Source organism: Onychostoma macrolepis, chromosome 08, assembly GCF_012432095.1.
Source record: "Onychostoma macrolepis isolate SWU-2019 chromosome 08, ASM1243209v1, whole genome shotgun sequence".
Lineage (NCBI taxonomy): Eukaryota > Metazoa > Chordata > Actinopteri > Cypriniformes > Cyprinidae > Onychostoma > Onychostoma macrolepis.
The window spans coordinates 18,186,096-18,200,448 of record NC_081162.1 but is presented as its reverse complement, the minus strand read 5'-3'; the positions used below and the strand labels follow the sequence as shown (position 1 = coordinate 18,200,448).

General features: G+C 35.9%; 1 protein-coding gene across 2 annotated transcripts; it reads left to right on the top strand.

The window, feature by feature from the left end:
• The first annotated feature begins 211 nt into the window (after positions 1–211).
• LOC131545513 (tyrosine-protein kinase ZAP-70) lies at positions 212–14,026 on the top strand. Of its 2 annotated transcripts, none has more exons than XM_058784399.1 (13): positions 212–341; positions 6,273–6,711; positions 7,600–7,760; positions 9,057–9,195; positions 10,080–10,164; positions 10,349–10,365; positions 10,460–10,499; positions 11,103–11,301; positions 11,382–11,588; positions 12,331–12,523; positions 12,856–12,996; positions 13,084–13,196; positions 13,288–14,026. In XM_058784399.1, the coding sequence occupies exons 2-13, from the start codon at positions 6,310–6,312 to the stop codon at positions 13,403–13,405; spliced, it is 1,815 nt and encodes a 604-aa protein (XP_058640382.1). In that variant the 5' UTR covers positions 212–341; positions 6,273–6,309; the 3' UTR covers positions 13,406–14,026. The 2 variants fall into 2 exon arrangements, with proteins under 2 accessions (XP_058640382.1, XP_058640381.1); XM_058784398.1 differs by lacking the exon at positions 212–341 and adding an exon at positions 2,207–2,473.
• The last annotated feature ends 327 nt before the right edge of the window (positions 14,027–14,353 follow it).

Genomic DNA, 14,353 nt, shown 5'->3' with positions numbered 1-14,353 from the left:
ACTCAATTAAAGATAGCCTATAATTGAAATAACTATCTTGAGATATCATCATTGTGACACTGGTCTGTAACAGGAAAATAGCCTAAAAGTGGAGTTGAGCTTCTTGGTTTGGCAATTCAGAAGGCCTTTTGAGGGGCGTTCTACATGTCAGTCATTTTGCGCGGTAAGTAGGCTAACGTTACTCTGAATTCGACGCGGTTTAAGTGAGTTTGAATGTTTAGGCTACTACTTGTCAGCAACGGCCTACACGTCCGAAAAGAGAAAAGCAGAGGAAAACAACGACGCGTGAGAACGTCGCGTTTCGTCGTTTGGAAAGATGACAGCTTGCTCTTGCTTGACAGGTAACGCATAAACACCAAAGCTGCGAGGTTGTAGAAAAATGGGCGTGTCTTTGGTGCATAAATCCAATTAAACAAGAAAACCTGTTGATTCAGATAATACCAGTTCTAATATTTACTAGCAAATGAATTCATATTCATTCCTTATTCATTAGAATAATCATTAGTTAATTTATGATCCAATAATGAATAGGTATGCTACTTTCTTACCTCAGAATGTTTTTGTTTGTTTGTTTGTTTATTTTTTTGTCCTGAAATCCTGTTGTAATAAAGGACGTTTTTACTATCAGGGCTCAAAAGAAATGTCAGGAGAAATCTATATTAGTAATTTCTCCTTGTAACCTAGATCATTTCTAGTTGTTAAACTTATGGTGTTACAACAAACACTTCCTGCTCTTACCCACAAATACACACTCGACGCCTATCTCTAAAACATTCGAACACTTCGTAGTAAACAGGAGCATTTCAGAACAAACGTAACATTTCTTGGAACAGTTCGAATCTTTTTGAACAGCTTAATTTGAAACGAACCGTCCGAACGAATCGATTCTTTCAAATGAATCCGACTTCCCCATGCTACAGCGCTTTCTGCACAGCGCTCGTTTGCAGGAAGACGGACTGTGAACGCAGGGAGGAGCCACCGCAAAAAACAATCGCGCTCTGTGCGTCGCACCGTTACATTCGCTTTGATGAACTCGTGCTCAGAGGGGGCCGCCTCGATCACCTGTTGGATATCGGATACCCCCCTAAACAGAGCCGGATACCAGATGCGCTGTCGTCAACAGTTACGAACCCTCAGAGGAAAACGTGATTCCTTTACCTTCACATTGAAATGAAGAACAGGCGTGAATTAAAACAAAAAAAAGTTCTTGTCGGGTTTGTGTCTAAGAAACGAGGCTCTTTTAATCTAAAACAACATAACATAGAAGTATCAGGTTGATACTTCATGACATTTCTTAATCTTTTGAGAGCTATTATAAACACAATTTTAACTTCAAAAGGGTTCTGTTTGAGGTCTCTAGTCTAGGTAAAGACATCAATAAATGCAATGTATATTCACATAAGATTCTTTGATCATAGTTTGTAGTGCAGCATTTTTATTTGTTTTATTATAAATTTATACATTACATTTTTGCTGTGGCCAAATTGACCCCAAACAGAAGCAGAATTATTACAGTAAAAAAAAAAAAAAAAGTACAATTTACTTTGAAATAATTTTCACTGAAATACTAAAATAATATTTGTTTTATTTACAACTTAAAAATCTTGTTTTACAGTGTATACTGGATCAGTTAGGCCTACATTTCTTTCAAAAAGTGCATGTCTACTTTATGGAGGGGGAAAAAAGAATTGAAACCTCAATAATTTTAATCAGTCAAATGTTTTTATTAGGTCCAAAAAAGCATTTAAAATGGGAGAAAGTAATTTGAAAATTATTATTATTATTACACACTTTAGACATTAGGGGTCTTTGGGAACCCAAACATAAATACACTAAAACAGACTCAACAGAGCATGAGGTAAATTAAGTTCTGACTCTTGCTTTGATGTTTTCCAAGTTAAAGATTTATTTTATTCTTTTTCTGCGTGTGATAATAAAACCATATAATGATATTTGTTCAAGAGAGTTTTCACTGTGCATTGCTCCAAATATATGTCCCAAATGCTTTAATGGGTCCCTAAACCAACTGAATGCAAAATATATGAAGCAATTTTTTGTAACTGTTTTAGGCATTAGTCTGCAGCACAGCGTTTCAAAACATTCAGCGGTTACATCCCAAGACTTGGGTGAGAAAGTAAGTTACAGTTTCTGAGAAGCCTGAAGAGAATGCAAATTTGAGTGAGTCGAGCAGCCCACACAGTTCACCTGTGTGCATAGAAACACACAGAGACCCATACTCACACATAAGCGCACACGTTTTCTCTCAAGCTCACACACACACACACACACACACACACACAACTTGGCAAGCATAGAAACCATCTAGCGTACAAGCCAGATCAGAGAGCTTCATCACTTCGGCAGACTAAATACATTTGTTATAACTCCTTCACCAGTTCATCCACTCTTTTTTTCTCACTCTCTCTCTTTTTCTTTCTATCCCTCTCTTCCTGGATTTCAGCTACAGGCCACGGTGAGTGTTTAATAAGATTATTCTAGCTTTTTTTGGCTCTGTCTGCCAAGAACCGTCTGTTCTTATCTTATCCTGAGGCAAATTCACAACCTTTCAAGGTCGATCAAAATGTCAGACATGTAACGTGCAAATGAGGAGTGATATTAGCAAATGAATGTTCAGCAGAGGTCAAATACCATACAGACACATAACCATTACATTAAATTAAGATTGTAGATATCAGCCTAATTTGTAACATCTTGCTGGCATATATGTATGAATGTTAAGCAACACTTTTGAGGGCTGTCTGAGCAGATGTGCTGTGTTGTAAAGCATGTTCTTAACGCGGAAAGTCAAGTGTGCAAATTTCAAACCTTATCTTGAAGTTTATTTATTATAATTTTAAGCACTGCAAAGAATTGTAACTTTTTTCACAGGTAGAATTATTATCAATAAATGATTGTTTAATGGGATTTTTCATGAGTTTATGATTGCCAGCATGGATCCAAATTGTAGCCATGTTCAAAAATATTATGCATTTAGTCAGTTTATGCTTTTTAAGTTTGTTTTATTATGCAAATGTATATGAATTGTACATAATATGCAGTCGGAAGGTTTATATGTGTCTCTGCAAACATAAAATAGCATCACTAGCACCGCAGAGCAGCACAAAAGATAGCACAAAGATAAAATATTTATTGAACTGCAGAACAGGTGCAGAAGATCTGCAAAGTTTCAGATGCTGTTAATTGGCTTGAACCAAATGTGCAATTGTAATTTTTAAGTACATTAAGTACATTCTAAATTAACAGGTAAATGATTTTAAAAGATTGTACGTGTATTTTTGGCAATTCAATATTTTGAGTCCCATTACTTTAATAACATAGCACAAACAGGTGACACTTCTTTTAATTCTGCTTGATTGAAATCAGTGTTTTCCAGAATTCATTATTTTACCATAAAGCATCAGTATGCACTATGTGGAACACTGAATCACAAGTAACTCAAAGGTTTCACTGCTCTGTTTGGTGGCGAGAATCCAGACCGTTTCACTGCCTGAATGCCCGTGATATTTCAGTGGTCCTGTGAGACCATCTAAATATGGGCACAAAATCATGCAAAGTTGGACAAGAAAAAGAGTAATAAAAAAAAAGAAAACAACTAAGTGAGCAGTCTTGATAAGGGCGGGGGTCAAATAGCCTTTTAGGTATAGGAAAAAGAAGGTTTTCGTTTCCATTGTAGGCTATTTTGCCTGTTTGAACAAAGTTATTTTCCATTCATGGCAGTTGAGTTTGGGTCTATGGACATAAACTCTGTGAATATTTTAGGGCTCATTAAGTAGCATAGTTCAGATTCTTGTGTTCAGAACATGGAAAATCTGTAAAAATGATGAAACAATTATTGGGGCATTTTAGTGAACTCAATCAAATGAGCTGTACCAACTTAGGTTTCTTAGCTTTAAATTCATCTCCAAAATCTCCAAAATTAGAAGTACTTCTAAACAACCTTAAAAACGAGCGTATGCCTGAACACCTTGATCTTATTTATGTCTTGAATAGTTTTCAAAGCCGCTCAATTTCAAAGCTCCTTTTATAGATTAAATAGACAGCAAACACCCATCTCAGATGATTGCTTGCTTCTGAATGCATGAGACTTTTTGTTCGCAATGATAAAATTTCCGCCATTACGGAAGAGAAGATGTTTCGATGAGGCTCGGCCACAATATCGTCACTCATCTTTCACACCGGAAAATAATGTTTAGACATACAAATTATTAAATTCCATTACAATTTCCGCTTAACATTGACACATCTATCTTGAGGAGACATCTTTGAAGGCTGAAAATACAAATTCAAACTAGTAGACCTAAGTACTACCTCTACTTTCCCAAAATGATTATATTATTAATATAAATATAAATATATACATTTAAATTGTTTGAATTTAAATATAATCTATATGTATATAATTTCTAAATATGCACATATTTAATGTTTATTAATGCAATATTTAAATAATATCCATTTATCCAAAACTGCTTATCCTTTAGGATCGAAGGCTGAAGCCTAATACGTAATATATATATGTGACCCTGGACAAAAAAAACAAAAGTTTTGGATATATTTATAGCGATAGCCAAAAAATACATTGTATAAGTCAAAATTATAGATTTTTCTTTTATGCCAAAAATCATTAGGACATTAAGTAAAGATCATGTTCCATGAAGATATTTTGTAAATTTCCTACCGTAAACAAATCAAAACTTCATTTTTGATTAGTAATATGCATTGCTAAGAACTTCATTTGGACAATTTTAAAGGCGATTTTCTCAGTATTTAGATTTTTTTGCATCCTCAGATTCCAGATTTTCAAATAGTTGTATCTTGGCCAAATATAGTCCAATCCTAACAAACCATATATCAATGGAGATATAGATGATGCATAAATCCCAATTTCGAAAAATTGACACTTATGACTGGTTTTGTGGTCCAGGGTCACATGTGTGTATATATATATATATATATATATACATTTATGTGTGTGTGTTAAAATGTAATTTATATAGCTAAAATAATGTTAAATACAATCACCATCAGTTATCTAATAACCCATAATTTATGAAATTTGTTATTTTTGAGCAGATTTTATAGATCCTTCATGTTGTGTTATAGTCAAGGGTTACATAAATAATAATGGTAAAAAATTGCAACATCACACCTACATTAAGTTCCAAATGTAAAATGGAAAGGATCAAATTGCCTCATGAGTCTCATGTTTCCTCTCAGACAGTGCACTGTCCCCCAGTGTCTTTGCTGTGGCCTGTGGTGGTTTAAGACAAGGCTTGAATGTGTGTGTGTGTACATGTGTGGCTGTGGGTCTTTCTCTGTGTCTTCAACCGTTGTCATCCCTGTAAGTGTGGGCAGCTCTGTGTCCAGGAAGCTGTGGTTTAAATCAAAGCTGCCTGTCTAGGGTCTTCCACATGTTGTCACTCCATGCGATGCCACCTCAGGCCATGTGCCATTGTGTCTAGAAGACACTGTCAGAACATTTGCATAAAACGATGGAATCTAAAGTGTGAGGCGTTGAGAAAAGCAGTAGGGATTTTTTTGTTTTGTTTTCGTGCAGTTTTCACTTTCTGGTGAAAACATGATGCTTATATGTTTCATCACTGACCTCCTATACTTTCCTACACATCGCTAGCATTCAGTCACTGGAAAATGTTCATCATGAGGAAGTCCGTTACAAACGCGTGTTTCATGGTCCACATCTTTGTGCCTTTTTGATATCTGCAAGTACAGCATTTTTAATTATCTGCTTGATTTTCTTTCAGTCCCAGAGAGTGTTTCAGCAAAGCATGAGTCTGTTGACAAGCTTAGGAACATTTTTGAAGCATCAGCACCTGCGCAGGGTGGAGGGTTGTCATATAAGAGCTGGCGGGGGCGGGGAAGGATATGTCTTGAGTTTCCTGTTGTGGTGATTCGATCCGAATGCGAGACTTTGCTGGTTGCAAAGCGCTAAAGCGCCAACCACACCAACTTTTACATGTTCTCTTATTAACTCTATATACCTCTACATATACCAATTTTTTGATCACACAGGGCCGTCAAAAGACAAAAATGTCCATGTTTGAGATATAAAGAGGGAAACTGAGAAAAGAGGGAGAGATGCTTTCAGACGGGAAACATCCTCCCACATCCCACATCAGCAAAAACACATGCTCACAACAGTTTGCCCCATTTTGCTGAAGTTATCAGTCACTTCAATCTCTCTCGCTCTCTCTGGTTTTCTCTCTTTCTCTCTCAAACATCATTTTCCACAGCTTCTGATCTAGTCTTCGACCCCTCGTCGCCTCCATCATGTCCGACCCTGCCGCGGACCTCCCGTTCTTCTATGGCAGCATCAGTCGCTCGGAGGCCGAGGAGCACCTGAAGCTGGCCGGCATGGGAGACGGCATCTTCCTCTTGCGCCAGTGCCTCCGCAGCTTGGGCGGCTACGTCCTGTCCCTGGTCTGGAACCTGGAGTTCTACCATTACTCCATTGAAAAACAGCTCAACGGCACATACTGCATCGCAGGTGGGAAGCCTCACTGCGGACCTGCTGAGCTCTGTGAGTACTACAGCAAAGACCCCGATGGGCTCATGTGCACCTTGAGAAAACCCTGCCTGCGATCGGCTGAGACGCAAATCAAGACGGGCGTCTTTGACAGCCTGAGGGAAAATATGCTCAGGGAATATGTGCGGCAGACTTGGCACCTGGAGGTAAGAGGTTCAAAACAGATTTGATTCTGATTGGTTAACAAGCAAGGTTTGGATTAATATTCAATAACAGTGTGGCTATGAAATAGTTCTAGGATTTACGGTTCCATATCACCTTTTTCCAACCTAGTAACTGCCGTTTTGTATGCTTTAAGCAAAATATATAATTGGGGACTTGAGAAAGTAGTTCAACACAGCACAAAATCATTTTATAGTGATGTAAACCTGAAAAATGTTCTGATCTGCATAAATTATATAGGGTTATACTTGCATTAAAGGGATAGTTAAACCAAAAATGAAAATTCTGCCATCATTTACTCATGTCGTTACAAACAGACGAAGCAGGAAAGATGTGAAATAGTTTTGGTTAACACTGACTTAGACAAAAAAACAAAAATAAAATCTGAAAATCTTATTTAATGTTCCACAGAGGAAAGTAAGTCATTCAGGTTTTGGTGAGTACATGATGACAGAATCTTATTTTTTTTAGGTGGGCTGTCCAATTAATCATATTTTAAGTGGCAACATTTAAGTTCTTCTAACTTTAAAATGAAAAGTGTACTAACATACATTCTTACATTTGCACAATTTTTCAACAATTATTATGTCAATTATTCTTTAGAATTCATGCTTTTCATTTTTATAGTTAACTGTACAATGGATCCCTTAAAGTTATGTTTGCATTGAGACATTAGAAAAAATAGTCTTGCGTACACATTAAAGTCTTTTGCAGATCACACCATTATGGTCTGTACCTCTTATTTAAATGCGTTTGCACCATTTTTTCTTTACAAAATATGCATTTTTATTGTCAGTCTCCAACATTGAGGACATTTTTGACCATTTTTAATAAGAGATCAAAAAAATGAAATATTATGTTATCTGTTTTAGGGGGAAGCCATGGAACAAGCCATCATTAGCCAGGCCCCACAGCTAGAGAAACTGATTGCCACCACAGCGCATGAGAAAATGCCCTGGTTCCACGGCAAGATCCCTCGCCAGGAGGGTGAGAGACGACTGTACTCAGGATCTCAGCCTGATGGAAAGTTCCTGTAAGTGAAGAGCTCGAGTCAGTCTGAAGTTTTCCTGCAGCGTTAGGGTGGAAATGTACGGTGGCCGAGACAGCTCAACGCGCTGCAACTTCAGAAAACACATGCAAATAGAAAAAGCACCAGCAAATCAAGAAAACATCTTCATCAGTTTGACAGCAGGTGCTGCAAATACTCACAACACAAACAAATGTGACCCTGGACCACAAAACCTTCCTTAAGTCGCTGGGGTATATTTGTAGCAATATCCAAAAATACATTGTATGGGTCAAAATTATCGATTTTTCTTTTATGCCAAAAATCATTAGGATATTAAGTAAAGATCATGTTCCATAAAGATATTTTGTAAATTTCTTAGCGTAAATATATCAAAACTTCATTTTTGATTAGTAATATGCATTGCTAAGAACTTCATTTGGACAACTTTAAAGGCAGTTTTCTCAATATTTAGATTTTTTTGCACCCTCAGATTCCAGATATTCAAATAGTTGTATCTCGGCCAAATATTGTCCGATCCTAACAAACTAACATACATCAATGGAAAGCTTATTTATTCAGCTTTCAGTTGATGTATATATCTCAATTTCCAAAAACTGACACTTAAGACTGGTTTTGTGGTCCAGGGTCACAAATAAAGAAACGCACTGCAAATGCTCACAACTAAATATAGATTTTTACCAAATAAAGAATTTTATTTGCAGCGCGTTTCTTTGTTTGTTGTGTTGTGAGAATTTGCAGTGTGTTTCTTTGTTTGGTTGTGTTGTGAGCATTTGCAGCGCGTGTGTTATCAAAGTGACAAAGTCGTTTTCTTAATTTGCAGTTGTTTTTTTCTATTTGCAGTGCGTTTCTTTATTTGGTTGTGTTGCGAGCATTGGCAGCGCGTGTGTTGTCAAATCGATGAAGTTCTTTTCTTAATTTGCAGGTGGTTTTTCTATTTGCAGTGCGTTGAGCTCTCTCGGCCAGCGTAGAAATGTCATGATGACACATGGGCTGCTTTTAGAGGCAAATCTGATGAACAATATTGTTTGTAGCAGAGACAGAGTTGGGTATTTTGGTGATGTAATGAGTAAAATGAAGGAAAAGCGGATGATTACAAAATTATTTTGGCTGTAGATGCTGTATTCGCTCATCTACATTACCTCAAAAAGCTTTCTCTGCAAAATAGGAAATTCAGAAAGACACACAGCAGGATTGGTCGAGATGACATATTCATGTTACTCCTATAACTCAGATGGCACATCACCGGACCCGGTAAACAAATAGCTGACCTGTGATCTTGTAATTTGTTTTGTTTTCCAGAGTCCGAGAGAGAGAAGATTTTGGCACGTTCGCGCTGTCAGTGACATACGGAAAAACAGTATACCATTATCAGATATTGCACGACAAATCGGGGAAATACGCAATGCCAGAGGGAACTAAATTTGACACTGTGTGGCAGGTATGCTTCACCCATCAAAGAGTCAGTCATCTCATATTCCACTTTATTAAGGAGTAAAAAAAGACTGAGGGGTAAAAATAGCCTTCACACAACGCCGCTAGAATGTAATTGCTTTTACAAAATGAGCTTTAACATTTATGTATTTTAATTTATTATATTTAGTTCCAAAAAGAGTATATATAGTTTTGTGCAAAAAGTTACATAATTATTTTTTTTATTTGTACATGCTGTCTGTGGTGTTTGGCACCACATAATTATTAAATTAAATAATAATTTAAAGTATTGCACAAGAAAAAAACGTGCATATTAAGTTGTTTTAAAATATTGAAACTTTGTTTTAGTATAATAGCTTAAGATCTGATCTATGGCAAGCTGTTTTGACTTTGATTCGTTCACAGGATATGAATTCTTGATCAACAATTCAATTTTCACTATAGTTAAAATGCTAATTCTTGATATCAGGAATTGGATTTCCACTAGTAACAATGGCAATTTTTTGATATCAGCAATTACATTTCCACTAATAAAAATATTAATTTTTGATATCAACAATGACGTCAGCACGCGCAGAAATCGAATTCTTGATATCAGGAATTAAATTTCAACTAGTAAAAAATTATATTCTTGATATCAAGAATAAGCATTTTAACCAGTGAAAGCTGAATTGTTGGTATCAAGAATTCATATCCTGTGAATGAATAAAAGTCATACTGATCTGCAAAGCAAGCAAAAACATCCAATAGATAGACGAATACAATAATAATTTACGACCATGTCAAAATGTATCTAGATATATAAAGATTTTACAAAGTCGTTGTGTGATTTTTATTATTGTAGTTGTCGTTGATGTTTTTTTGTCATAATTATATTCCTATGGAGGGCAGCTGGTGGAGTATTTAAAGATGAAGCCTGATGGTCTCGTTACTGTACTGAGAGAACCGTGTGTCAACCAAAGCAATGCAGTATCAGGTATAAACTTTAATGTTAAAAACATTTAATGTAAAAACTACAAATTTCTGTATACACACTACAAATTTCTGAACATTCAATCTTGGGGCTTGACATGGTACGATTTCATTGAAATAACTAGCTATTTGTGAGTAAAAATGGCTAAGATCATATTTTTCTTCTCTTTTCTCTTCTTCACTTTTAGTTCTTACGAATGGACCGGTAAGTCTGTCTGAAAGAACATCAATTTTTTTATGACATCTAATAATATTGTGCGTTTGTTTAATCGTTAGGGGTCTCTGTTTGTGTGTTTCAGAGGAGGCCGAGAGGCAATGGATACACACCGCCCCCTATGGGTACGTTTGTATCGGTACAACATTTGAAAATTGAAACCGTCTAACAGCAGTGATAAAATCAACAAATATGCCCTAGAAATTTATGTCTACTTGAAATATGTTTAAAACAAAAACAGTCCAACTCTCGGAGTCTCTGAGCTGTCTTAGTGATAAATGCATAAAGTTTTGGCTATTACTGCTAAACTCTCTGGAATCAGACCACATATTTTTGCACAAAGAACAACAAAAATAAATTGCTTGACTTTTCTGTAGAGCTGTGCAGTTTGTGGTCTTGAAGAAGAGAATTTGCATTAACCATGTGTTTCTGCTGGAATTTATATGGGTTTTCAATTTATGAATAAAATAAGGTCGGTGGTTAACATCACGTTAAGAGAATTTTCCACAATCGTAGCTCAAATGTGAATTTTTAACCACTGTGTGCTTAAAACATATATGTTGCAAACGTGTTTCTGCAAAGGCACTACAGCTACCAAAAGGATATTTATGTTTACTTGTTAGTTATAACAAATAATGTTTTCAATATTAGCAGTAGTTAGCACTTTTAAAAGTTAATTAGCACACTACTAACTTCATGTATGTAACATCTGCTGTGATGCTCCCCAGTGCCCAAGCCTTCAGGAGCTGAGTCTCCACGTCCATCGTTGCCTATGGACCATGATGCATTCACCAGTCCTTATGATGATCCAAATGAATGCAAGAAGAAGACCCTGTTCATCAAGAGAGACAAGCTCATGGTCGACGAGGTGGAGCTTGGTTCAGGCAACTTCGGTTGTGTCAAGAAAGGTGTATTCAAAATGGAAAGGTGACTACAAAGAGTGGAAGAATTTGTGTTGTAAGATTTTAAGTTTACTTAATAAGCACATGTTTCCTTCTGTTGTGTAGCAAACAGATTGATGTGGCGATTAAAGTGTTGAAGAATGAGAATGAAAAATCAGTAAAGGATGAAATGATGCGAGAGGCCCATATTATGCATCAGCTGAGTGATCCGTTCATTGTGCGTATGATTGGACTCTGTGAGGCTGAAGCGCTCATGTTGGTGATGGAAATGGCCCCCGCTGGCCCACTCAACAAGTTTCTCTCTGGCAAGAAGTGAGTAAATCAGAATAAAAATATTTATAACTTTTGTATATAGTCAAATAATATATGAATTTCTTTTCTACATATAGTCTATATTTTACATTAGAACCTATATGTGACCCTGAACCACAAAACCAGTCTTAAGTGTCAATTTTTCGGAATAAATAAGCTTTCCATTGATGTATGGTTTGTTAGGATCGGACAATATTTGGCCGAGATACAACTATATGAATATCTGGAATCTGAGGGTGCAAAAACATCAAAATATTGAGAAAACCGCCTTTAAAATTGTCCAAATTAAGTTCTTAGCAATGCATATTACTAATCAAAAATTAAGTGTTGATATATTTATGGTAAGAAATTTACAAAATATCTTCATGGAACATGATCTTTACTTAATATCCTGATGATTTTTGGCATAAAATAAAAATTGATCATTTTGACCCATACAATGTATTTTTGGCTATTGCTACAAATATACCCCAGCGACTTAAGACTGGTTTTGTGGTCCAGGGTCACATATGCTATGCAGTCTAAGGTATATATGGTTATAAAATATATTTTAGTAACATTAGCTGTGATTGCAGTGATTTAATAGTGATTTCTGTTCCAACTTGTGTTAAAGGTTGAAATCTCTATATTCATTATTAGAATTATAGAGTCGTTATTAAAAACATTGTTCTGACTAAATCAGAATATTCCCAAGTTGATCAATATAACATCAAATTACACTTTTTCTTTTTTCTCCTTTCAGGGACCAGGTCACTATGGAAAACATTGTGATGTTGATGCATCAAGTCTCAATGGGGATGAAGTATTTAGAAGGAAGGAACTTTGTGCACAGAGACCTTGCAGCCCGTAATGTACTATTAGTCAACCAGCAATATGCCAAGATCAGCGACTTTGGCCTCTCCAAGGCACTAGGTGCAGATGACAACTATTACAAGGTGGGCTGCTCTCAGGTGTACACTTGGAATTACACTTTAATTATAATTAATATCATTTAGTACATTGTGCATCTTTGTACTTCAATGGGACACATTGTAGTCTTGGAGAAATTAAATTCTCTCTATACATTTAATTAAATCTTCTACAGTATGTTGCACTGTCAGATATACTTAAAATTGGATTAGTTCCTTGTTAATCACATGACTAATCACATGACCATCAGTGGCCCAATACAGAGATATAACTAAATAGCCAGATGCTACTGATTGATGGTGTAATAAAAAGGTAAAAAGCGAATATTTGTTCAGAGTGTGGTTTTGTATGTGTGTAGGCCCGTACAGGAGGTAAATGGCCTCTGAAGTGGTACGCACCAGAGTGCATTCAATTTCATAAGTTCTCCAGCAAAAGTGACGTTTGGAGCTTTGGCATTACGATGTGGGAGGCCTTCTCCTATGGAGGAAAGCCTTATAAGGTAAATATTTACACTGTCACGGTCCTTAAAACCAACTTCAATGAGTTGCACATGTGACTTTTCATCTATTTACTTTTCCTTATGCAGAAAATGAAAGGCCCAGAGGTCATGAGTTTTATTGATAGTGGGAATCGTATGGATTGCCCTGTTGGATGTCCTGAGATCATGTATGAACTGATGAAGGAGTGCTGGACATACAAGTAAATATAATCTAATGCATTAACATTGTAATACTTGACTGTTTGCTTGTGTGTGAACCTCTGATTGACATCTGACTCTCGTCTTCTTCAGGCATGAAGAACGGCCAGGCTTTGTCAAAGTGGAGGAGAAGATGAGAACTTTCAATTACTCCATTTGCAAAAAGATTCCAGAATACATGAAAACAGAGAATGGAACCCCCCCTAATTGATCAGAAGTGCAAATCTATTATGCAATTTGAATTTAGCATTGCATTGTGGTGTGTTTTTGGTTAAAGGAAATGTCTGCAAACTTAATGGTTAATGTGCTGCCAGAAAATTACCAGAACCTTTTCCGTTTTTGTACAGATTTTTTTTTCCCAGTGGGTCCCTTTGACCTGTGTGTTTTGAGCCAGGACAGAATGAAAACATGTGAAGAACAGTTTCAAAATTAAGTAACTTTAATATTTTGTCTATCAAACTATTTACTGAGTAATGCAAGTCACCTTTTTTTAAATTATTGGCCTGCTATTATCAGTGCTCATAATACTATTCAGTGCCTATTTACTATTTAAATGTGCCAGGAAATGCTTTTCTTCCTGCAAATATTTCAGTTATTGACATTTCTCTGTCATCCATTAACGAGATGAAAAGAAATACTTACTCAAACTTCATGGTCTTGTTCTCTGTTGAATAATTTGATTGTAAGTTTTCTGCAATTTTCAGTATTCCTTCTGACAATATATGTTCTTGAACATTTGGCATGTATTCATTTTGTGAAACTTGAGTTTTTTAAACTTGCAATAAACTGCACATACAGTAAAACAATTCATGTTAAACATGCACTGGAGCTGACTATCGCATAACCTTTCCACTTGAACATAAAAAAATAATTGACATTTGTAAAAAATTATACAAATATATAGAGGAGACCACAGATAAAGCCACACTCAAGAGGAAACTACAGTATGTAAGGTAAATGTTTTTAGAACAGGTTTATTTTTATAAATGTTATACTCTAGGGCAGGTTGTCACAATTGTTTTAAATGTCAAATTTATTATTAATTACTATATTTATCAGCCAAAACGATTTGATTTTAATTACCAATTATATTTGTGCTATTTATTATATTTATTATTGATTTATAATTCAGCTGCTTGATGACATTCCTTACAACTTA